This window comes from Panthera onca, chromosome B3 (genome assembly GCF_046562875.1).
Source record: "Panthera onca isolate mPanOnc1 chromosome B3, mPanOnc1 haplotype 2, whole genome shotgun sequence".
Taxonomy (NCBI): domain Eukaryota; kingdom Metazoa; phylum Chordata; class Mammalia; order Carnivora; family Felidae; genus Panthera; species Panthera onca.
In genome coordinates, this window is record NC_138344.1 from 143,414,574 (window position 1) to 143,440,663 (window position 26,090).

Consider the following 26,090-nt stretch of genomic DNA (forward strand, 5'->3'; position numbering starts at 1 on the left):
TCGAACCCACGAAACACGAGATCATGACCTGAAGCCAAGTCAGAGGCTTAGCCGACTGAGCCCCCCGGGGCACCCCAGAAACGTTGCCTTTCAACACTCTTTCTGTGTCAGTCTGCACAGCCAGGTAGCCCCACTTTCTCCCAAACTAAGTCCCTGTCCCCAGTATTTTCTCTGTCCCTGGGAAGCACTTGTTTCTGGGGCGTGGGGGCATCAGTCGGATGAGGATACACCCCAGATCATGTGTCACATCCACGCCGTAGCGTGAAGCTTCTTCCATTTGTTTCTGGGAAGCAGATGGTAGGATGGAGCCCCCCGTATTTGGTCGCAACTGTTGTAACGTTGTCAGACTCTAGAACTTGTGCCCGAGGAACCGAGTGGCCTGTCACATCCTCAGTATGCAAACACAGGCAATGCGTTTTGTTTTATTTTTCAGGCAACTTTTTTTGTAGGTAGTTTTGCTGATGCCGTCTCTACTCAGTTAATTCTATGGTATTCTAAAACTGGCTTTTTAAATGTTTATTTTTGAGAGAGAGACAGAGACAGAGACAGAGACAGAGTGTGAGTAGGGGAGGGTCAGGGCCAGAAGGAGACGCAGAACTAGAAGCGGGCTCCAGGCTCTGAGCTGTCAGCATAGAGCCTGATGTGGGGCTCGAACTCGCAGACCGCTAGATCATGACCTGAGCCGAAGTCAGACGTTTAACCGACTGAGCCACCCAGGCGCCCCACCTCTATGATGTTCTAAACATTGGTTGTAATTACAAAATGAATGCAGCGTCATAAAAATTTAAGTAACCCAGAGAGGTACCAAGTAAGAATAGTAAACCAGGGGTTTTCTATCTAAATGGTATATGAAATACACCTAAGTTACAAAAACAAGATCACTCAATCGTCTTGTTGAGGAACTCCTTTATTTCCTGGAGAATCCTCTCGGGTGCCAGATTCACAGTAGGCACGCGTTGAGCGTGTCTGGAGAGGCCACCGGGAGCCGCAGAGATGGTCCAACCTGGAGACCCTGAGGTCGCCGGGCGGCCACAGCACCGCACAGGGCACGCTCCCGGGGCGCAGCACGGGGCCTCCCGTGAAAGACCGTCCGCCGTGGCGGCCACAGAAGCGGCCAGGGGCCCGGAGCCCGGAGGCTCGGGCCGGGCCGTGTTGGCAGGTCACAGCGCTCGGTGCCCCGTCTCGAGCAGCATGCTTTCCAGAAGCAGCCTGCTGTCGGTCTCCACGTAGGGCTGGTGCAGCCACATAGACAAGTAGCTCAGGGTGAGGTCGCGGTCCGCGGCGTGCGCAAGCTCTTCGGTGATGGTGCGTTTCAGGAGGAGCTCCTTCCGGTACATGTCGGACAGCTTGCGGGAAACCTCATCTGAAACCAACGTCTGTCTCCTTTAGAAGCAGAAACGCGCGGCAGTGCTCCTGCCCGGGGTGGGGGTGGGGGTGGGGGTGGGGGTGGGGGTGGGGGTGGGGGAGGCACTGCTCTGGAAAGCTCCTCCTGGAACGCCAGCCTCAGCAGGAGCCCCGAGATAAAGAAGGAACCTGTGGGTATTTATCACTCTGGCTCGGGCAGACTAGCAGGATCAGATAGCACGAGAAGGTTCATGAAATTAACAAGTATAACCTTTTCTGCTCAACTCTTCACTTCCTGCGAGGATTATGAACAGGAGGTTCACCTCAAACTGGTAATATTCCAGTAACACATCACAGGTCAATGGTTTTACCCTTTTCTTCCTCATTTGAAAGTGAGGTCTCAGATCGGCATCACATGGCTAGGCCCTTGTTTTGAACTAACAAAGCTAAAGGTAATCGTGATCTCATGGAACGTTTTTAAGTAATGGATTCCATGCTCCCACTACTTTTCTTCCATGGGGCTGGCTGAACTGACCTCAATTTATCTTTTATTTTATTTTAAGTTTATTCATTTTTGAGAGAGAGAGAGAGAGAGAGAGGGAGCACGCACAAGCATAGGAGGGGCAGTGAGGAAGGGAGGGAGGGAGGGAGAGAGAATCCTAAGCAGGCTCCATGCTGCCTGCACAGAGTCTGACACGGGGCTCAATGTGTCAAAGCATGAGATCATGACCTGAGCTGAAATCAACAGTTGGACGTTCAATTAACTGAGCTACCCAGGTGCCCCTCAACTTACGTTTTAACTTAAAACAAAACCCAAAAAGCTCTTTCTTTCTTCAAAAGGAAGAAAATTCTGCCCCTGCAGAGGAGGTGGAATTGATTCTACCCATTTTGTTGTTGTTGTTGTTGTTGTTGTTGAGGTTATTTTTTTTATTAAGTAATCTCTATGCCCAACATGGAGCTTGATCTCACGACTCCAAGATCAAAGTGTCTCATGCTCTGACTGAGCCAGCTGAGTGCCTCGACCCATTGGCTTTAAGGGGCTAATAAGGGTAACTGGCTTCATGTGTCTCTAATTATGTTTAACATTCTTTGCTGATTATTAGAGCCAAGAAGCCCATTTTAAGATGCCCCCAACCTCCTTCCCTTCCAATGGATACTCTCGAATTGAATTTCAAAGCCTGTCAGCTTCTTCAAGTACCAGATTGAAATAACACAGATACTCTCAGGGTGCCTGGGTGGCTCAGTTGGTTGGGCGTCTGACTTCGGCCGAGGTCATGATCTCGCCAGTCCCGAGTTCTAGCCTCACGTCGGGTTCTGTGCTGACAGCTCGGAGCCTGGATCCTGCTTCGGATTCTGTGTCTCCCCCTCTCTGCCCGTTCCCCCGCTCACACTCTGTGTCTCTCAAAAATAAATGTTAAAAAAATAAATAACACAGATACTCTCCTAATTTCTACTCCTGAGAATCAACTCAGAAAGAACTACTTACAAAACTGGGCTGTGGGCCACGTGTGAAACAGTGGGGGGCGCTGCCTCTCGTGTCCATAATGGTAGTTTTCTAGTTCACAAATTCCCTTGGTAGTTGAAGACAGCTTTTCCATTTTCGTCTGTATTTTGGCCTGAAAAGATATTAATTGGGAATATGAGAACATTATTTGAAATCTGCTCTAGTCTCCGATTCCATAAGATTTCCAAGCTAAGAAGTATAAGTCTGGTGAGACCCAAAGTCCAATAACTCAACACTGGAAACTCCACGTGCAGCAAATTTCCAGGGAGAGATATGGAGGTAGACAGTTGCTACGATTTCATTCAGTTGGATGACTTCAAAATAAACCCTGGGTTTCTGGTGCCGGAAAGAGACAGCTTGCTGTGTCCCACTTCACCGAGATTTCTGAAGGCACGAATGTTTTTGCACCAAAGACCTGGAGGAATCTCAAGTCAGGCTCTGCCTTTATGGGCTGAGAGGACAAAAGGCAGTAAATGAGTTTATTTCTGACTTTTATTTATTTATTTTATTTAATTAATCAGTTAATTTTTTTTAGGGGTCATTTTGAAATTTATTTTTTTAAGGTCACTTTTGTGATTTTTTTAAAATTTTATTTTTTATTTTTAAAAATTTACATCCCAATTAATTAGCATCTAGTGCAACGATTTCAGAAGTAGATTCCTTAGTGCCCCTGACCCATTTAGCCCATCCCCCCTCCCACAACCTCTCCCAAAACCCCTCCTGTAACCCTCAGTTTGTTCTCCATATTTATGAGTCTCTTCTGTTTTGTCCCCCTCCCTGTTTTTATATTATTTTTGCTTCCCTTCCCTTATGTTCATCTGTTTTGTGTCTTAAAGTCCTCATATGAGTGAACTCATATGATATTTGTCTTTCTCTGATTAATTTCGCTTAGCATCATACCCTCTAGTTCCATCCACATAGTTGCAAATGGCAAGATTTCATTCTTTTTGATTGCCGAGTAATACTCCACTGTGTATGTATATATATATATATATATATATATACACACACACACACACACACACACACACACACACACCACATCTTTTTTATCCATTCATCCGTCGATGGACATTTGGGCTCTTTCCATACTTTGGCTATTGTCGATAGGGCTGCTATAAACATGGGGGTGCGTGTGTCCCTTCGAAACAGCACACCCATATCCCGTGGATAAATGCCTAGTGGTGCCATTGCTGGGTCGTAGGGCAGTTCTATTTTTAGTTTTTTGAGGAACCTCCATACTGTTTTCCAGAGTGGCTGCAAGAGCTTGCATTCCCATATTTCTGACTTTTATTAACTGCCTTTGAGTATACTGAAAGCTCGAGGCTGTTTCCTTGCTTATAAAATCATCATCACAGCGCTGCACGCTTCACACAGGAAGGAAATGGGGAGGACTTGACATTGATGGTGCCTCGGGGTGGGGTGGAGGGGCTCTGCGGGCAGCTCCCTCACCGCGTCATGTGCAGGGCAGTGGCCGAGGACACGGGCCCGTCACCACTGCTCAGCTGAGCCAGCACAGAGCGCTCTGACGAAGTGCCTGCTTTCACGTGGCGGTTAGGAGGACTAAGTTAGTGTGTGTGAAGCACCTAGTTGGGGCTATAGAAGGGTCTGTTAGGTAAAGGGGCGAAGTAACTAAGACTTCAGATTTAAGACCACATTTCTAATTCCTACGTACACTTATCTTTATGTACGTGCGTAAATACGAACAGATACATAAATCATCAAAATCGTAATTCCTTGCACTGGCCCTTCAGCTGCCCTCCAGTCACACCCGAAGTGATGTGCACCGAGCTCTGCTACCGTTAGTTTTTAAAGGACTGCACTCCTTTCCCCAATCTTTTGAGGTTCGATATTTCACCTGGCCCAACCCCAAGAGGTAGGACTCAGCACTTCTGCATTACAGAAGGGACAATTCTCAGGGTTGCTGAACTGGAGAAGGTCAAAGCCAGCACCTCAAGCCACGCCCCCCCGTCTCCTGACATGCCATCCCGTGGTCTCTGTGTCCTTCAGCAGCTCCCTGTTGCCACCCAATTCAAAGAAAAGCTTATACATGATCAGGAGAGCGGACAATCCTGGGGGTCTGATGCTAGGTCGGCGGTGCCCACGCTCAGCTTGGTCATTGACAGAGTCAAGGGAGATGTGCAGTGGGCAGCCCTGAGCCTCCAGGGCATGAGTGGCGGCCCACCCCCCCCCCCCAGCTCCACCTCAGTCCACCTCCTCCCACAGACCAAACTCCAGAATGTTCATCCAGCTTAGGGCAAGGGGTGCCTCAAAGTCTCCCACCGAGGTCAGATTCCTTAAAGACACTTAAAAGCCGAGTCTGGGAAAGCATTCTAAAAAGCTGGAGGAGAACAGGAAAAATAACATTATCACCCTTATGACGCCAACTTTTTGCTTTTGGACACAGAATGAGAACTTATTTCCAAACCACTTCAAACTAGAATAAATTCACTGGAGCAGAGAATTTCAGTGCCTGACGCCAGCGCCCCGGTCTTGGTTCCTCCAGTAGGAGGCACCAGGGCTCCTTGGAGAAATGGCTGATCCTGGGACTGAGGCAGGAAATACATGAGATGGGCCCAGAACCTCCTGGAAGGCTGGAGAGTAAGGAAGTGTTCAAAAAGACCAAAACCGAAAACTCACAACGATGGAAGCATGTCAAAGGGACACAGGAGCCAACTGAACCCCTGGTGGCCAAAGCAGGAACAACTCAAGGCACAAAGGAAAGCGGTGCTTCCGTGCTACAGCCCCAAGTGGAAAGCAAATGAACACGAGTCCACAGTGCCAGAAACAAGTGATCCAGTAATTAGCAGGTGGGGGACAACAGACAACTCTCCAATGCCCACATAATCCATGCACATGCTCCACCCTTGAGGAGGTGAGGCAGAACTTCTCATTCCTCGAGCGTGGGCTGCAGTGACTTCCTTCTAGAGAGGACATTGTGGAGGGCGGGGGGAGGGGAGGGAGGACTTAGTTTTACAGAGGAGAAACCTGACCACACCCCAGACAGCTGATCAAGGTCAACGCCCATCGTGCTGTGTCATGGTCACAGTCCATGCCCTTGACAGGATGCGATGAGAACAGGACCTCATCTCTGCGGTTTCTTCCAAAGAACCCACAACCCCAATCAAACCGTGAGAAAGACATCAGACGGATTCTAACTGAAGTCCAGCTGTAACACACCTGACCAGTACTCCTCAAAACTGTCAATGTTATAAAAAACAAGGGAAGGGGAGCCTGGCTGGCTCAATCCGTTGAGCATCTCACTCTTGATCTCAGCTCAGGTCACGATCTTACAATTCGTGAGTTTGGGCCCTGCATCGGGTTCTGGGCTGACGGTGCAGAGCCTGCTTGGGATTCTCTCTCTTTCCCTCTCTCTCTGCCCTTCCCCCGGCTTGTGCTCTCTCTCTCTCTCTCAAAATAAATAAACTTAAAAAAATAATAAAAAACAGGGAAGTCTGTGAGACCGTCACAGCCAAGAGGAGTCTAAAGAGACATGATGACTCCATTTACTGTGGCGTCCGGGAAGGGCTCCCAGGGTGGAAAGAGAACGTTAGGGAAAAAACAAAAGAAATGTGAACAGACTACAGCCTTCATTGACTAACAACGTTCAATCCTGGCTCGTGGATTATAACGTAGGTAGCATACAAATGAAATTTGTGAAACGCAGGACAGTAATGTATGAAACAGGGTGCAGGCAGGGGATCATTTACGGGAACTCTCCCTACTATCTGCTCAACCTGTCTGTAAATCTGAAACTGTCCTAAAAGATAAAGTGTTAATAAAAAACATATGGAATAAATTCACTCTCTCAGGACACTGTGGCTTGGGGAGACCATAGAGACCAGGGGCCTACCTCTTCCCAAGGCCACTCGCCCAGCTGTGGCATTCATGACCCTGCACTACGAGGCCTGTCTTCCTGTTCTGGTGACTGGCTTGGGCCAGTGTGACCCTCCCCGTCACTCACACTTGCCTTCTATGGAAATAATCCTTCCTTTTTTAGGAAAAAGAAGGTAAGCCCCAGGCTCAAAGACTTTGATGGGGAAGCCATATTCAGCTAATGTTTTTTTAACATGATTTTGATTGTATTATAAGCAAATGTTAAGTAACAAAGAGCATGGGATTAATACAAACTGTGAGGTGGACATAAGAATGGAGAAAACGTGTGTACGCGGATCTAGTTCCACCCAGGGGTTAATTCCTCCATGGCCTTTGTAATCACACAGCCTTTTAGGGGCTCATTTCCAGTGATGGGACACAGCACCCCCAGCCCTGGACAGGACTCGCCATATTGTTCTCTGGTGGGAGCCAAAGCTTCTGCCAACCCCAGGGGGGTCTCCCCGGTCCCCTTAGAGGCCTCAGGAAACCAGCGTACGGCTTCCTTCCCTTGGGGTGGCTTCTGGCTTTCATGGCAGCTGTTTAGTCTACGGGTTCCTCCTTTTGTGGGTGAAAACTCCAATTCCTCCAATGACCCCTGTCTGACAAGGCCCGCGCCGCTCAGATCCCCATCAGGACGCTCTGAACACGCATCCATGGTCTCTCGGTCCACGTGGATGGGTGGGCCCATCATTTTCCTGGCTGTCACAGACACAGCCCAGCCTTCATCTGAAGATCTTGGGAACTTGGCTGACCACGCGCACGCGCTCACCTATAACCCAGCGGCTACTTTCACGCGGACCTGTGCCGCAGGTCCCGGGGACCAAGGGCAAGGCTCTCCACGTCACATCTGCTGCTGCTCCGTCCATCGAGCCTGCTGGCTGGGTTTTCTGGACCTTAACTCTCCCTGCTAATGTCTTCCCAGTGTCTCCTCAGTGCAGGTGAGTGGGGATGAAGAAGGGGTCCCGGGGCACCAGCCTGCCCCTTAAGAATGCAGAGAACCAAGCGTGCCTGGGTGGCTCAGTCGGTTGAGCAGCCGACTTTGGCTCAGGTCATGATCTTGTGGTTCCGAGTTCGAGCCCCGCGTCGGGCTCTGTGCTGACAGCTCAGAGCCTGGAGCCTGCTTCGGATTCTGTGTCTCCCTCTCTCCCTGCCCCTCCCCCGCTCACGCTCTGTCTCTCAAAAATAAAAATTAACATAAAAAAAAAAAAAAGAAGAAGAATGGGGAATACCAAGGACAGATAAACAAAAGCAATCACACCCTCCCCTTCCCAAACTTTTTCCTAATGTGCCTCTGGATACAGTTCTAAATGAGAATGTGCGCTAACAAGACCCAAGTGGCATTTAAAAACAAAATCCTTTCAGATTATTTTACACTTTATAAAAATCACATTAGTAAGTGTTGGAAGTGTTTCTCATTCTAACATAGCTTTGAGATCCTGTGACATCTTGATACCAGAAGGGAATGAGGGACGAGGAGGCTATGGAGCGAGGTGGGGGTGCATCGAAACGACAGACCACGAGGCCATCGGGCTGAAGTGCACCTAACCAAGCATTACACGTCTAGCTCGTTGGCTGTTGAAATGATTTCAACACCAGAACTCAGCCACCCGGTTCCTTCTCTTTCAGGGACAATATGTGCGCCTGCTTTTTTGTTCCAGCAAAAATATTTGCCATGATCAAATGGGTTAATTTGGGAAAAAACAAACAAAATAAGTGGGCAGTTTTGCATAACTTACTACTTTTAGGTTTCGATGGCTCATTCTGCCTGTGTTAATTCCCCACTGGCCCCGGAGCTGCGTCGAGACCTCGTCTGCCAGAGACACAGAGCGGATACGGTGAAGAAAGCAGATCTCACAGAGCCCACAGCCCTTATCCTCCCGCCTTCCTGTGAGCGGGGGGTCAACGCCAAGTCGCTGACGCCTGTCTGGTTATCTGCTTCTCACCACAGCACCCCCCCAGGGCGAAGAGAAGGCAAACAGGACAGTTACAAAAACCGAATCCTTTAGGAGACTGTTTGCTATGTAGCCCCATAAGCATCCTAAATATCCCAAAGACAGTACTGATTTCAATCACAAAGAAAAGACCACCTTACCAAAGTGTCCTCAACTTACCATTATTTTCTCATTTCACTGCTTCTGAAACCATAACGCATCTTGCGATTGATTTGATATTTGAGAGGGTAGTGTTTCTTTCCTGAGAAATTCTTCTAAACGGATAGCTTTATAAGAGCTGGAACCCTAAATCTGAACAAGCGGTATCTCAAGGAAAGACAATTATATCCCACATATTCCTGTTTAACAGGCAAGGAATCATGTTACATATCAGAAACACCTCCATCAAATAAGGTTCAGACATAACGATTTTCTATGTTCATAGGTAAGTTCTAGTTACTCCAGTTCCAGTATGGAGATGGGAGCTGTGTACATTTGGGGGCAGGTACGGTGGGCACGGGAACTCAGTCATTAATTCATTAAACAGACATTAAAGAGCATTTCTCATGTGTTAAACTAGGGCTCACGGGCCAAATCCAGCCCACACCCTACTTTCGTATGGTCCAAGAGCTAAGAATGGGTTTTATAGTTTTAAACGGTTGAAATAAGATGTAAAAAGAATATTCTATGATACATGAAAAGGATATATTAAAGTTTCAGTGTCCATAAATAAAGTTTTATTGGCACACGGCCATGCTGACAGACTTCAACTACCTCCATTCTGACCCCAGTCTATACTTTCTGAACAATTATGTTCTTCTTTCCAGTTTATCTCCTAACTCAGGCAAAGGAGCCAGAGGACATCACACAGGGCTGAAAGAATGAAGGTCTAGGACAGCATCTTGGGGAGCGTCGAGATTTAGGGGGCAGGAAGAAGAAGACACCAATGGAGAAGGCTGAGGAGGAAAAAGCAAGTGTCTAGAGGAGAGCATCTCCCACAGCGTCCACACCTTCCGAGAGACACCCCTGGGATTCGGGGACTGTGAGCACAGGTGGTCAGGGGTTCTGGATCTCACCAAAGCGTTGAAGGTGGTCTGCAGCTCCTCACACAGCATCTCTAGCTCCTTGCTATATTCCGGAAGCGTCCTTCCCGCATTTTCCCCGCGAGCCGGGCTGCTGCTCTGTAACTCTGTCTTGTCCTCACTCCTGGACAAGATGGAAAAGAGGGGGAACACGGTACTCTCTGAAAGGCACCTCATCTCATTACGGCAAACCCAAAAAGTGCTATATCCACGCAACTGTGTCAGGCATTTGGTACAGGTGTTATTTCGTGTCATTGTGACATATGTTTACTTATCACTGTTGTCCACGAGGAACACGTCCGCCAGTTTTGCACTGGAGTAAGTCGGCTGAATGCAGCCCCGTGGTACGCTCGGCCTAGGGGAGTCCGTGCTCGATGTACACGGACAAAAGAGACATGACCATTTTCCCAGAGTTCGCTGTCTGGAGATCGTTTGGTAAACTGAATACTGTGGCCTATGGGGCATGAAATTAGCTCGTGGGGTCACCACACTTCCAGGAAAAAACTAAACATAAAACTAGAAGAGACGATATCAGAGAGCGCCTTATGCAGGAAGGTGAACCACTGGTTCTTGCTGAGTGGGCCTCGGCAGGAAGAGGGGGGAAGGCAGCGGAGGGCCAGGGCGCATGACGTGCGCCGGGGACTGGCGAGAGCCAGAGGGACAGGCCGGGCCCAGAGACTCTCCGCTCTGGTCTGTGGATGATGACAGAGGAACAGAGAATCCTAACTCTGAGAAATAAAAAATATACATGTAGGAGAGAATAATGAAACTAATCTCCCAGTCAGAAGTGGTAACTGCCAGCGTTTTTTTTTCATGACTCCTGTCTTTTTTAACGGAATTGCTAAGGGGGCGCCTGGGTGGCTCCGTCAGTTAGGTGTCCAACTTTTGATTTCGGCTCAGGTCATGATCTCATAGTTTGCGGGTTCGAGCCCCACGGCGGGCTCCATGCTGACGGCGTGGAGCCTGCTCGGGATTCTCTCTCTCCCTCTCTCTCTCTGCCCCACCCCAACTCTTTCTCAAAATAATAAACTTATGAAAAAGAAAAGAAAAAAACTGCTAAGGAAAAATACACTCCTGTGTCTCCTCTACTCCCCATCCTCCAGCTGACTTCTGACACATGGTCACCAAAGGTGGGGAGTGGGGTGCTCCACACCAGCGGGGATCCCCACAATTTAACTCCATTTAGACACTATCTACCTGGAGACAGCCTCCAACCCCCACAGGTCAACGCTCGGCCCCACAAGACTGTCCCTGGTCGACTTCAGACACCAACTACAAGTCCTTGTTGCTACTTGTGCTTCTGACCAATGGGCTATAAGTAAGAGGTTCCCATGACCCGCCCCCTTGGATCTTTAGGATTTGCTGGAGCGGCTCACAGAACTCAGGAAAACGGTTTATTTACTAGGTTGCTGGGTTATTACAAAGGATATCGAAGGATATGAAGGAACAGCCCGATGAAGAGGTTTACGGGGTGAGGTCCAGAAGGGTCCTGAGCACAAGGCTTCGGTCCCCGCGGAGCCTGGGTACCACCCTTCTGGCACGCGGAAGTGTTACTATTCACCAAACCAGAAGCTCTCCAAACCTCTGTCCTTTTGGGGTTTTATGGAAGCTTCGTTACGTGGGCACGATTGATTAAATCATTGGCCGTTGGCAACTGATTTAAACTCCAGTCCCTCTCCCCTCCCTGAGTGGAGCTGGAAAGTCATGCCCTCTAATCCCCTGGTTGGTTCCCAGGGGGCTTTCCGGAAGTCACCTCCCTAACATTAACTCAGGGGGTTTGGGAAGAACACGTTAGGAATAACAGGACATTCCTTTCACCTGGATCATTCTGGAGGACAAAAGCTCTCACCTGTTAGGGAATCAGCAGGGTTTTAGGAGCCACGTGCCAGGAACAGGGACAGAGACCGAACAGATATGTCTTACTATAAATCACAACATCACAGAAACAAAGTGCATTGTTATGAAGTCAAAGTTCTACTGATCTCCCACCCAACGCTCATTCATGTTAGAAGGTGTGAGCTTCATGACTGGGCCTGTGTCCTTCCAATCCGTTTTTATAATTTTATATACGGACATAACCATGAATAATATGTAGCATAATTTTGTACTTAAAATGGACATATACAGTTTATGCATGCATATGTCATTTTGCTCCTTGCTCTTTTTCTTAAAATAATTTATTTATGCATGTTGATAAAGACTATATTTGCAACCCTAAGAGACTCCTGGGGGGCCGCCTGGGGGGCTCAGTCGGTTGAGCATCGACTTCAGCTCACATCATGATCTCATGGTTCATGGGTCTGAGCCCCTCGTCAGGCTCTGTGCTGACAGCTCGGAGCCTGAAGCCTGCTTCTGATTCTGTGTCTCCCTCTCTCTCTGCCCCTTTCCGGTTCATGCTCTGTCTCTCAAAAATAAACAAACATTAAAAAAAAAAAAAAAAAAAAAAAAAAAAAAAGACTCCTAGTGTGGGAGGCGCCTCAGTGGCTCAGTTGACTAAGCATCCAACTCTTGATTTCGGCTCAGGTGACGATCTCATAGTTTGTCGGAACGAGTCCCATGTCAGGCTCTGTGCTGACAGTGCAGAGCCTGCTTGGGATTCTCTCTCTCTCTCTCTCTCTCTCTCTCTCTCTCCCCCTGCTCCTCCCCCAACTTGTGCGTGCATACACTGTCTCTCAAAATAAAATAGACATAAAAAAAAAAAAAGAGTCTCAGGGTGAAGCACTTAGAGCATGAGGAGCTCTGGATGCACTTACCATAAACTGATTTTCAGGTTGGCAATATTATTTGCAGTAGCAAAACCTGTGTCACTGAGGTTTTCCCATTTCAGGATCAAGTTATGCCAATCAGCTGCATTGTCCTTAATTTTTCTTGCACTGACAGATAAGACAGGTTTTCTGGGTGTTATACTTCCAAGAGCATTTCCTGATGGGGAGTAAAAGGAACATAATTATCATGAAATTTGTGAAAAGAAATAAAATGAACCTCATTTAAAACGGGGTCGGGAGGCCCTGAAAGGCGAGCTGTCGTGCGTACATGACTAGCTGCAGGCCAGCCAGCAGGAAGAAGGAAGGTAAGAATTATTATGACGAGGGAGGGTATTTTCCGCATAGGAATCTCATTACCTGCTTTCGAGAGAAAGATCCCTCCCCGTTCCAGCAACAGTGCACCAACCACACCACTTGCAGCCGATGAGAACCTCAAACACGTGTTTTTCTCCAAGGAACTTGTGTTCCACACTCCCCCACTTCCCCCTAAAACCTAATTAAAGCTGACCTTTCCGGGGCGCCTGGGGGGCTCAGGCGGGTAAGCATCCGACTGTGGCTCAGGTCATGATCTCATGGCCTGAGGGTTTGAGTCCTGTGTGGGGTCTGTGCTGACAGCTCGGAGACTGGAGCCTGCTTCAGATTCTGTGTCTCCCTCTCTCTCTGCCCCTCCCCTCCTCATGCTCTGTCTCTCTCTCTCTCTCTCAAAAATAAACATCAAAAAAAAAATTAAGGGGCGCCTGGGTGGCTCAGTTGGTTAAGCAAGAGACTTCCACTCAGGTCATGATCTCACAGCTCGTGGGTTCGAGCCCCGCGTCCGGCTCTGTGCTGACAGCTTGGAGCCTGGATCCTGCTTCGAATTCTGGGTTTCCCTCTCTTTCTGCTCCTCCCCAACTCATGCTCCGTCTCTCTCAAAAATAAACATTAAAAAAAAATTTTTTAATGATTCAAAAAAATTTAAAAAAAAAAAGCAACCTGATCTTCCCTGTGTGTCTTCCGACTTGCCCTCTATTCACCATAGCTTGCTTGTCCTGAATTGCAATTCCTTTCCTTTCTCTTTTTTTTTTTTTTTTAAACAAAAAGTGATTCTTTGCTCTGTTTAAAGTTAACATTGCTTTGTGGTTGCACTGGGGGCCAAAGGAGATGACCCCAGGGGATGATCACCCTCAGGCTGCAGGGAGGCATCTGCAGGGCGCCCTTGTGCTAACCCCTTCAGAGTCTCTCAGATTTTGAGTCCCTCCCTTTGGTGGAGCGTTCCACTTAATTCGGGATCTGTTTAAAGTACTCGCTCATTTTCCAAACCTCAGATTTTGAGTAATGGGATCTTGATTCTCTACATTCTCTCAGAAGGGTCCTCCCTGTGGGACCCCAGCTGATCTTATGTTTAAAGCTCTTCCCTCTTCGTGTGCTTATTCATTAATTTAATTTAATTTAATTTAATTTTTTTTAGTGTTTAATTTTTGAGAGAGAGAGCATGAGCAGGGGAGGGGCAAAGAGAGAGGGAGACACAGAATCCAAAGCAGGTTCCAGGCTCTGAGCTGTCAGCATAGAGCCCAACGTGGGGCTCAAACTCACGAACTGCGAGATCAGGACCTGAGCTAAAGTCGGATGCTTAACCGACTGAGACACCCAGGCGCCCCTTATTTATTCTCAAATATATTAACAGTGTTGTATTAGTTGGAGGTGTACAAGATAATGACTGAACAATTCCACACATCACTCAGTGCTCACCACGCTGGGTACTATTTTTTTTTTTTAAGTAGGCTTCATGCCCAGCATGAGGCCCAATGCGGGGCTTGAGCTCATAACCCTGAGATCAAGACCCGAGCTGAGATCAAGAGTCAGGCACTTAACCAGATGAGCCACCCAGGCGCCCCATGAGAAGTTAAAGCTTCAACGGCCATGATGGCGACCTCTTGATCTCCCCAACTTTTCTCAGAACCTAATTAGAAAGCTCTCAGTCTAAGATTAAGCAGCCTACGAGGGATGCTGTTTTAATGAGTACCTGAAAGCTTATAAACATATTCAGGACTCTCAAGTCGCCTCTTTATAAAATACCAATCCCAAATTAACCAAGTGGAACAAACAATTGAAAGAAGGCAAAAGTCTTCTGAGGCCTCTTAGTGTCAGAGCACACGATGGCCATCTTACACAAAGCCAACAGCCACCTTCCTCTTTCCCTCCAACGTGGCCCCCCCTCCTTTATACCCTCCACTTCCTCATTCAATCCTCTGTCTGAACCTCCTCCCTTTCTCTCTGGACCTCTCCCCATTTCTTCCTCTCCCAAACTTACTAAAACCTGCCCATGAAAGTCAGACCCTCAGAGGATCCAAATGCTAAACTCCCAATTTCTCATGTTCCCTGGACAAAAGCTGAATTACGACCCATAGTCAAAGACTTTCTTGGGCGCCTGGTGGCTCAGTTGGTTGAGCATCCAACTCTTGATTTCAGCTCAGGTCACAATCCCAGGGTCATGGGATCAAGCCCCACATTGGGCCCGGTGCTGAGCGTGGAGCCTGCTTAAGATTCTCTCTCTCTCTCCCCCCCTCTGCTGCTCTCCCCTGCTCGTGTTCCCTCTCTCTCTTCTCTCTCTACGAAAAAATAAAAAAGACTTTCTCAAAGTGAGATTTGGGAATCTCAGATTTGCCGACAATCCTCGCAGATCCTCATAGATTTGCTGAGTTATTTAATACGGTTATTCAAAGTTATCAACCCAGTTTCTCAGATTCGTATCAACGATTTCACACACTTGTTGAGGGCCAGTCCGAGCCCTGGATGAACACTGCTGATTGGGATAATCCTGATGAATGAGGATTACCTCCAATCTGACTTCAGTCTTTTACTTCCTAAATGATTAAATTCTTTCCAGCTTATCTCTTAACTCAGGCAAAAGAGCCAGCTGACAAAGTACCCGGCGATGGGAACCAGAACTTGCCCCTCAAGCAATGAGGATTGCCCCAAGCCAGCAAGACCCCTCATGACTGACCCCACGACAATGACTGACCTGACCTTCACTGCCCACCTGCTCACACCCACCGACCCCTGCCCCACACTTTCCTTATATAAACCTGCAAGTATTTTCAGCACTTGGGAGACAGTCTTTGAGACATTAGACTGCTGTCTTCCTGGCATTGGCTTTGCCGAGAAATACACTCCTGTCTTGTGTCCTCACCACTCCTTTCTCGGGTCTTTGGATTTTGTCGGCAGGGAGTGGTCGAACCTCGCAGGGAGCGGTCAAGCCCTGGAGGCAGGTGTTCGTGCACCTCTGTGCCCCAGCTACACAGAGAGAGTCTAGAAGCACAGATGGGGTACTATCCCTGGCCTTGCTATATGATTGAGCTCCTGCGGTTGCTAAATGACTTTCCGAGTTAATTCCTAGGACTTTCCCCAAAACTGCCGAATACGGTAAGATTCAGGCTTATATCCAAAAGCCCAATGAACCTATCTATGGAGGATTATAATAGCTGGCTCCAAATTGTTTTTAAAGAAAATTCTGGTCTTCCTTTAAACATTGAATCCACTTGGGCAGTTTTTAACTCTGTGTTCATTAATGGGCCGAGCTGGGATCTTCCCTTTCTAGTTAAGAGGGCCGGGACGGAATGGGAAGCTTGTCCACTGCAGGCCCAGTTAAAGTAGCCAGCCGGCTCGCCTGCACCCTGGGTGATTCAACGAAAAGGAAGAACCGTGTGGTCCATAATTTTCAACTCCGACAAATGGAGGCCCCTAAGCAAAACTAAAAGCGTCCCGATCTTTACCGATATTGTAAAAAGCCAGGCCATTGGAAAAAGACCGCTGGACATTTAAGAGCTCCAGCCGCCTTCCACCCTCTGACCAGCCTTTCCAGATCCTTGGGAATGAGGGTCTCTCTGCCCTTACGGACACGAGAGCTACACTCAGTGCTCAACCCCGCTACTGGCAAGCAGCCCCTGCCTCGGAGTGCTAACACCCTTCAAGTGGGAGGGGAGGGTCTCTAGGAAACCTCGAAAGGGTCCCGTCTCTGAACCTGGTCTCTCTTGCCCAGGCCCTCTAAGAGCTGCCCACCTTGTCTCCTTAGTTCCTCGGCCTCTGTACAGTCACCGGGCCCAAATTTCGTAGAGAAGTACGCTGGGATTTCTTTCTCCCGGAAGGGGGAAGTAATTCTAGAATCCGACAGCGGCAACCAAAACAGCCAAGCTGGTGAATCCCGTGACCCTTCAACATCTTTTATTTGCTCAGTCGCCGACCGCACTGGAGCCGATTCCGAGGACACCAACTGTATGATCCTCCTGGACCAACCACCGCCCTCCGTATGGGCAAAATCCCCCACTGCTCCCGGCAGGATCCACAGCTCGCCTCCCATTAAGATCCCAACAGACCCCTCAGAGCCTCTCCCCGGAATTAACGGATGCGCTGTAAACAAAGACACTCTGAGGGCACTTAGATGCTAACGGAACATCAACATCGGGAGGCTCGGGGTCTCATTATCCCCTGTAGTAGGGCCGGCGACACCCCTATTTTACCTGTAAGAAGACCCAGTGGCTGAGGAGGGAGGTCTGTCCAAGAACCCCAAGCCATAAATAACACTGACCTCCCTCACCACCCTCTTGTCCTAATCCCCACACTCTTATTAGCCTCTATCCCTACCGAAAGCAAATTTTTCACGGTGACCAGTTTACAAAGCACCTTCTTCAGCATGTCTGTGGATAAGGCCAGCCAATCTCTCTGCTTCGCCTGGGTGGGACAGCAGGACACCAGGACAGTCACGACCCAGGGTTCTTCACGAACCCTGAGAGCTGACTTAGATGACACGAGGTTTTCTGGAGGCGCCGTCTGGTGACGATATCTACGGGACGTGCTTCCTCCGCCTTTTCCCAAGCCTCCCCACAGGAGGACAGCATCCACCTGTTGAAACCTTTAGCCTTAAAAGAACATGCAGTCTTAAAGGGAAAATTGCAGTTAGTTCAAACCCAGGTTCAATATTTAGGGCACCTGAAGTTGAAACAAGGTCCACATTTGGATTTAGGTAGCCTTCACCGCATTCTGAGCTTCCCAAAACCTAAAACTAAGCGTGTTAATGGGGTTTTCTCAGGTTGGCTGGCTATTATTAGAACTGGATCCCTGACCCCATTATTTGGGAAGGTCAGGATGACTTGGCTTTTTTAAATGTTATTTATTTTTGAGAGAGAGAGAGAGAGAGAGAGAGAGAGAGAATGCAAGTGGGGAAGGGTCAGAGAGAGACGGAGACACAGAATCCGAAGCAGGCTCCAGGCTCTGAGCTGGCAGCACAGAGCCCAACGTGGGGCTCGAACTCACGAACTGCGAGATCATGACCTGAGCTGAAGTCTGACGCTTAACTGACTGAGCCACCCAGGCACCCCAGGATGACTTAGCTTTTAATACCTTAAAAGAAACCCCAATAGACATCCTGCTCTTGGACATCCCAATTATCCACTTCCCTTTTTTCCATTTATATATGAAAAGGAAGGGAATTCCCTTGGGGTACTCACCCCCAACACGGGGACCACCATCGACTCCACAGGGCATTCCGGCCAACAGGCCATGTGGCACCAGGCTCTGCCCCTTGCCACAGAGCCATTGCTATCACCACCCTTTTGGCTCAGGCCAGTGAGGAGACAGTCCCGGGACCCCTGTTGCCATCCCTGTGCAAACTAGACTTTGGGCCGAACAGCAATCCAGTCTTGCCAGAGACTCTAAAATTCCCATTACCGACCGCTGTGCATGCAGCCATTGCTGCACTGATAAAATGACCTCTGTAAATCAATACTATGGGCAAGGTAATAAGGCCATAAAGCACCTGCTCTGCTCGTCCCACCTGCACCAAATTGCAATGCTGGACAACCTGTCCACACCGCCCCTGGGCATTTTAATCGCCCAAGGGACCATCTGAGGTTTGGCAAGTGGATTTTATTCAGCTTCCCCCCCCCCCCCCCCCCCGCTTCTCAAGGATACAAATGTTTTAGCCACGGGTTGTATGTTTTCTTACTGGACTGAGGCTTTTCCTTGTAGGCAGCATACTGCCTCTTCGGCAGTTAAAGTTCTTTTTTAAAAAAAAATATTTATTTATTTAGAGAGAGAGCACAGGCGGGAAAGGAGCAGAGAGAGACGGAGACACAGAATCCGAACCAGGCTCCAGGCTCCGAGATGTCAGCACGGAGCCCGACGCGGGGCTCGAACCCATGAGCCATGGGATCATGACCTGAGCCGAAGTCAGATGCTTAACTGACTGAGCCACCCAGGCACCCCAGCAGCTAAAATTCTATAAGAAAAGATCATCCTTACCTGGAGACCCACCCTTGAACTTCATAGTGACTAAGGATCTCATTTCACTGGTCGGGTGATGCGACCAGTCTGTGCTATTCGGCTGGTTTTACAACACTTTCACTATGCTTACCACTCTCAATCCACAGGGCTAGTTGAACTGGCATCATAAACATGTAATTGGCAAAATCTGTACAGGCCCTCTAACCACGTTGGCCAAAGGCACTGCCAATAGTCATTTTATTTTATTTTTATTTTTTAAAATTTATTTATTTATTTTTGAAAGAGAGAGTGTGTGTTCAAGAGTAGGGTAGGGGCAGAGGAAGAGAGAGAGAATCTTAAGCAGGCTCTAGGCTCAGCACAGAGCCCTACTTGGGGCTGGATCCCACAACCCTGGGATCATGACCTGAGCTGAAATCAAGAATTGGATGTTTGGGGCGCCTGGGTGGCTCAGTCGGTTGAGCGTCCGACTTCGGCTCAGGTCACGATCTCGCGGTCCGTGAGTTCGAGCCCCGCGTCAGGCTCTGGGCGGATGGCTCAGAGCCTGGAGCCTGTTTCCGATTCTGTGTCTCCCTCTCTCTCTGCCCCTCCCCCGTTCATGCTCTGTCTCTCTCTGTCTCAAAAATAAACGTTAAAAAAAAAAATTAAAAAAAAGAAAAAAAAAAAGAATTGGATGTTTAGGGGTGCCTGAGTGGCTCAGTTGGTTGGGTACCCTGACTTCGGCTCAGGTCATGATCTCACAGTTGGGGGGTTCGGGCCCCACATCAGGCTCTATACTGACAGCTCAGAGCCTGAAGCCTGCTTCAGATTTCTGTGTCTCCCTCTCTCTGCCCCTCCTCCACTTGCACTCTTTCTGTCTCAAAAATAAATATTAAAAAATAAATTAAAGGGGCACCTGGGTGGCTCAGTCAGTTAGGCCTCCGACTTGGGCTTCGGTCATGATCTCACGGTTTGTGAGTTTGAGCCCCGCGTCGGGCTCTGTGCTGACAGCTCAGAGCCTGGAACCTGCTTCAGATTCTGTGTCTTCCCCTCTCTCTGCCCCTCGCATGCTCATGCTCTCTCTTTGTCTCTCAATGATAAATAAACATTAAAAAAAATTTTTTTAATAAATTAAAAAAATAAAAGACAATTTAAAAAAAAAGGAGTTGGATGTTTAACTGACGGAACCATCCAGGCATCTAAGAAAACCTGATTCTCGATAAGTGATGCTACTGAACAAAGATCTTGATCAAAAGGGGGAAGTGTGAAAATAAAGGAAACCTCATTTAGTGATAAGATTCTTTTTTTGAAAGTAAGGTCTACACCCAATGTGGGGGTTTGAACCCATGACCCCTAGATCAAGAGACATATGCTCTACTGACTGAGCCACCCAGATACCCCAGGAAACCTCATTTAAAATGGGGTCAGGAAGCCCTGGAGAGGGGGCACCACTTGCTGCAGCCTGCACAACCAGCAGGAACAAGGAAGATAAGAATGATCTCAACAAGGGAGGGCATATTTCACATAGGAAATTTGTCTCCTGCTTTTAAGAAAAGGAAGGAAGATCCCTCCCTGCCCTAGCAATAATGCACTAACCACTGCCTGTAGCCAAGAGTGAAACCACGGTGCAGAAACGACTACAACTGCCAACTCTTGTTGTCCTATAAACTTTGGTTTACAACAACTCTCCTCAATTTCCTCTTAAAACCTAATGAAAGCTGACCTTCCCTTTGTCTCTTTGAACTTGCCTATAGTTCACCATAGCTGGCCTGTCCCAAACTGTAATTCCTTTGCTATGGCTGACTAAATTCTTTTTTTTTTTTTTAACTTAAATAAAATTGCTCTTTGCTTTGTTTAAAGGTGACACATTTATGGTCTTAGTTGAAGGGCAAATTTATACCTATATTTTCTTCCATCAGAAATAGTCAGATGAGGGGCGCCTGGGTGGCTCAATTGGTTAAGTAGCCGACTTTGACTCAGTTTGTGGGTTCGGGCATCAGGCTCTGTGTTGACAGCTCAGAGCCTGGAGCCTGCTTCGGGATTCTGTATCTCCCTCTCACTCTGCTCTCCCCCTCCACTCCTGCTCTGTCTCTCTCTCTCAAAAGTAAATAAACATTAAAAAAAAGAAAAAAAGAAAGAAATAGCCAGATGGAAGAGATGAATAGGGCAAGGTATGTGCAAAGTTTCCACGCTCTCCAAGCACAGTACTCATGTTCACCAACCTGGAGTTGCCCCCAATCCCATCCTTTTGGGCTGTTATGGAGGCTTCATTACAGAGGCATGGCTGATTAAATCATTGGGTGTTGACCCTCTTCCCTATGGGGTGGGCAGGGGAGAGAGAGGGGCCTGAAAGTTCCAACCTTTTAATCACAAGACCAGATCACAGGGGTGGGCTGGGGCAAGCAGCCCCCAACCAAAAGTCACCTAGGGGCTTTCCAAAAGTCACGGCATTAACATGACAAAAGACATCACTCTCACACTTTCGGTGATGCCAAGGGTTTTAGCTCTGTGCCAAGAACAGGACAAAGACCAAATATTTACTTATTATAAACCACAATAGCACAGCCTGTTACGCAAGTCCTGTCTACCACTTCTCCAGCTTCTTCCTGCTTGCTCTCTATGCCTCAGTGCTAGCTATGTACAAGTTCTGACGTTGACCTAGAATATTTTTCCTGTCTGTGTGTGTCCCCATACCCTTGGCTTAGTATCCCGAAGGCTCTGCTTATTTAATTTTCTTTCTTTCTTTCTTCTTTTTTTTTTTTTTTTTTTTGAGAGAGAGAGAGGGAGAGAGAGAATCTGAAGCAGGCTCCATGCCCAGTGTGGAGCCCAATGTGGGGTTTGATCTCACGAACTGTGAGATCATGACCTGCGCTGAGATCAAGAGTTGGACACTGAACCGACTGAGCCACACAGACGCCCCAATCCTCTGCTTACTTAAATATCATACTGGTTTTTCTTTTATTCTTTACTTATATGACTAACCAACATTAGTGAGTACCAACAATATGCCAACATGGGGGATGAAGTGACTGAATGAGACCTACCAGGACTATTTTCATGGAACTTACTTTCCAAGCAGGAAGTGGATAATAGACAACTAGCTGACCATGATCAATTTAGACCATGGTGAGTGTCATATGGAAAAGAAAATGGGGAATTGGTGGTGTTTGGGTGGCTCAGTCAGTTAAGCAACTGCCTCTTGATCTTGGCTCCTGATCTCACAGTTTGTGAGTCTGAGCCCCACATCGGCCACACTGATGGCACGGATCCTGCTTGGGATTCTGTCTCTCCTTCTCTCTGCCCCTTCCCTGCTTATTCTCTCTCACTCTCTCAAAATAAATAAATAAACTTAAAAAAAAAAAAAGGAAAAGAAAATGGGGTCTTGTGTTAGGGTGAGCCCTTGAAGAGGTGTCATTTAGGCTGGGATCTGAATGATGAGAGGTCAATAGCAAGGGTCCTATGTGAGAATGAGCCTGGTGAGTCTGAAAAATTGAGAAAGAGCAGTGTGGCTATGATGAGAAATGGAAGCAGAAAAATGTTCGCCTTCAGCCCAGAAGGCTAACCAACAAGGATAGTTCATCAAGGATCCAACATGTGCTGGCTGCTACCTTCTTAAAGCATCTCATGACTGCCTGTAAATCTCACCGACAGTATCAAACTGAATAAGAAACGCCAGAGAAATCTTGTGAAAGCAGTTTTATGAGTAGAAATTCAAAGAAACACTTAGGACAAAACACTCCCTCCATGTCTCCTCCCCCTTGACCAACTACCAGCTTCATACAGCAAAAAGTGCAGCCCTTTCCGCCCCGGGGTCCTGACCCCATGTTACTTACATAAACTTACAATTGCACCATACAACATCTCAAGATTCTTTCTTGACTATTGTACTTGATCACCCCACATCACCTAGAATGGAATGGCGTGGGGGGGGCTGGTAGGTGAGGGGGCAGTCAAGCAACTGGAACCTTACAGACCAAGATAGAGTTTAGATGTATTCCAAGCCAGTGGAAAGTAAACAATAAACTTGGAGTAGGAAAGTGACATGATCTGATTTAGGTTTCCAGAAAGTCCCTCCTTCCACAAAGAAATCTTCCTGGATCCCCCAGGTTGGGTTGCCTCCAGGAGTCATTGCACTAGATGTCTGAAAACAACCTATTCTTCGTTATCACCGGCACTCACTAGTGTGGTATATTTGCTTGTGTGATGTCTATGTTCCCTGCTAGACTGTAAGCACACTGGATAGTGACTGCGTCTTGTTCCCTCTCAGAACCCTGGCACATAGTAGGTGCTGAACAGCCTGTGTTAAATGGGGAAATAGTTTTTACCACCTGTACTATAATCTGCTAAGGGTTACTCTTCTCCAGTAGGGACTCTTTGAGGGTGAGGACATCTGATTCATTCTCTGCTCCACACCAGCACAGATTTAGGAACCTAAGACAAAGTTCTAACTTCAAGAAACTCAGGCTAGTGGGTAAAGAGACCAGTAATCAGAGTCACAGCACAGAGCAGAGTGAGATAAAGCACAGTGGCTGCCTCACTTATCCCTCCAGGGCCTCAGCTCCCAATCTGTTCACATTACTACATGGGATCGCCGTAAGGCTCAAATGAGCTGACCCCCATAAAGCACTAAGGACACGACTTGGCACATGGTGAGCACTCGCTGAATGACAGCTTTTATTATGAGCAAAAAAGCTCTGTGACCGGTAATCCTGAGGGGAATTCAGGGGAAGGTTTTGGGAGCAGCTGGGCACGCAAGGCTTGACACCCAATGTGCTCCGCTAATTCTAGTTTATAATGACAATCACAATTTGGTATCTGGATCAGCCGACACTCCTTTGCATACATCAAGTAGTTCCACGCGTGACAAAACTGAGGCTCAGCAAAACTGACGGGCTCCCGGGCCGACCGCGGAGCCTGCGCGGGGCCAGCGGGCTGGGCTGGGCCAAGGCAGGGACCCCCATTCAAGCCGGGAAGCTCCCAGCCTCCGGCCCAGGACGCGGGCCAAGCCGTGACTCTCGCACCCTCCCTGCCCCGGGGAGCTGTCCCGTCGCACGCACCTGCCATGCGTCCGCAGATATCCCGGGAAGGAGCCCGAAGCCCCGCCCACGCCCGCCGGAAGCGCGCCGACGTCTCTTCCGCCGCGCTCGGCTAGCTGGCGTGCTGCCGCTTGTGGCTCCGCCGCTCAGCTTCCGGCTGTCGCTCGGCGGTGTCGGCCCGGTTGCCCAGGGAACGGGCTCCCGGCAGCCCCCGCGGCCCGGAGTCCGTCCCCGCCTCCTCCGGCCGAGCCGGACCGACGAGTCCGGAGGGGCCGTCGCGGGAGGTGAGTCCGGCGACGCCGCCGTGGGCCCCACTGCCCCCGCCTCCCGGCCCGCGCCCCTTCCTCGGCCTCCCCGCCGCCGCTCACACCTCCCCCAGGCCGCCCGTCGCTCGCCTCGGCGCCTCAGGGTCGCATTGCCCATCTCGCCCCCGTTCCCGGCCCCCCGCGTCGCCCCGGCGGGTGGCCGAGCCCGAATGCCACAACACTCGAGGCGCCAGGCTGGTCTGGCAGAAGCCAGCGGTCCCCGGAGGGGAGCGGTGGTTGCCTACACGTCCTCGGCCCCGCTGGCCGGCCGGCCCCATCCCCGGGCCCTCGCTCCTCCCACTCCGCGCCTTCCCTCCCTCTGCCGCACCCTCGTCCCTCGTCCCTCGTCCCTCTGCCTGCCGGCCCGCGGCTCCCAGCGCCGCTGTCTCGTGATTGACGTTGCGTTCTGTCCCCCGACCCTGTCAGTCCGGTGCCTTCCTCCGCGCGCCAGCACTGCCGGCACAGACCTTGGCACACACCTACTAGGTGCTCCGTAGGTGTTCGTTAAATGGGTAAATGAAGGACTCCTCCCTCAGTCCTGTTTGAGGGTCTGGGAGGCAGAATAGGTCCTGCGACGTAAAGAATGGGGTACCGTGGAGTGAGACCCGGGTTCAGGTCACAGCACTGCCCCTTCCTAGCTGTGTGCTCGGGGCAAGTGATACCACCTCGCCAGGCTGCAGTTTCATCATCTGTAAAACGGAGATGATAATAGTTTCTACCTCTGTCTTGGTGGGAGGATCCAGCGGGTCCGTGCGGGTAAAGCGCTAAGCACCGAGCCTGGCTGGCACCTGACACATTGCAGTAAAGGGTAGCCCCTGCTGAGTTACCCACATGCTGTCCTCCCGTTCCTCTTCCCTGCCCTTTCTTCTCCCTCACTTTCCCGCTGAGATTCAGGAATTTTATCCCGTTCCTTCTATTCCATCTGTTGGCAGAATGTGGGTTCCCAGCCTGGGTGCACATTTGCCTTACCTGCTGGAGGGATGAGTTGCACTTGGGGTTGGCTCCCTTCCTGTAAACCCACTGGGAGCAGAATCTGGGAGGAAAGCCCCTGTATTCTGTGTCGTCACCAGTGTCTCCCGGTCTCCTAAGCTGCAAGGCTGTTTGTACTTTCTTACACCCAGCAGAGTGCACCTCGATAAGCCTCTGACCTTGTGGGTTTTTTTGGTTTTTTTTTTTTGGATAACCCAACTTACATCCCCTGTTGGTTCATTCAGCAGGTATTATTTGAGTCCCTTGTATGCCTGCCACATACCAGGCTCTAGGGATGCTGTGGTTCTAGTCCCTACCCTCAGGGAGCTTTCTAGTTGGAGAACCAGCAGGTGCGGGTGTAGGGACTGCTTTACCCGAGACCATGGTGGGGAAGTTGGGATAAGGATAGTCCCCCTGGAGGAGTGACTAGCCAGTAGCTTTTGTTGGGTTTAAGTTATTTTGTAGCCACATCATCATTTTCAATAGAAGATTGTCTTCTTGTGGATCTGCTTTCCATTTTAGAAAGGTAACACTTCAGGTTTAAGGAAGGTCATTTTATATTAGCTTCCATGTAGTTTGGACAAAACGGCTACTGGAACTTCGTGGGGAAAAAAGGAAGGTAGCAGGCGTCAGGAGGAGCAGTCGATTGAACTTGGAAAAGTGAAGGGCCGATACACATAAGGAAAACGAGCTTTGGTGTCGATCCTGGAGAGATTTCTAGATACAGTGAAGCACAAGGAGCTTGGTAGAATCAGGAGGGAAGAGTTCCCAGCTCTGCTGAGGCAGACGCGAGCTGTTGTTCGAAGTGTGTGGTCAGGTTCACTAAGACCTGGACTTCAGAGACCAACGAGTTTTTGCATGATGGTGGGTGCAGCTGAGGTAGAATGGTCTTATGTTTTGGAATATCATGCTTAGGGGATCCTGGCTTCGGGCTCTGAGAGCTTAGTTTACAAATAGGTGTCGAGTGCTGATTGCACCGTGCGCCAGTGGTCTTTCGAAGCACCACAAGGTGTGTAGACTAGAAGGATGTGGGGGAAGAAAGAA

General features: G+C 49.0%; 2 protein-coding genes across 6 annotated transcripts in view; one reads left to right on the forward strand and one right to left on the reverse strand.

The window, feature by feature from the left end:
* Positions 1-889: 889 nt before the first annotated feature.
* On the reverse strand, positions 890-23,910 carry CINP (cyclin dependent kinase 2 interacting protein). Its single transcript, XM_060620811.3, has 5 exons — positions 23,794-23,910; positions 12,491-12,659; positions 9,732-9,861; positions 2,831-2,960; positions 890-1,363 (listed from the first exon to the last, which is right to left on the reverse strand). Exons 1-5 carry the CDS (start codon positions 23,798-23,800, stop codon positions 1,161-1,163), a joined length of 639 nt encoding a protein of 212 aa, XP_060476794.2. The 5' UTR covers positions 23,801-23,910; the 3' UTR covers positions 890-1,160.
* Positions 23,911-23,937: 27 nt separating this feature from the next.
* TECPR2 (tectonin beta-propeller repeat containing 2) overlaps positions 23,938-26,090 on the forward strand; it is a 107,952-nt gene continuing 105,799 nt past the window's right edge. For 3 of the 5 annotated variants that reach the window (XM_060620769.3, XM_081795999.1, XM_060620771.3), the window contains exon 1: positions 23,939-24,056. The gene's annotated coding sequence lies outside the window, so the exon portion shown is untranslated. Of the gene's footprint in view, positions 24,057-26,090 lie in introns of all 5 variants that reach the window. The other 2 variants (XM_060620772.3, XM_060620770.3) reach the window with 2 other exon arrangements.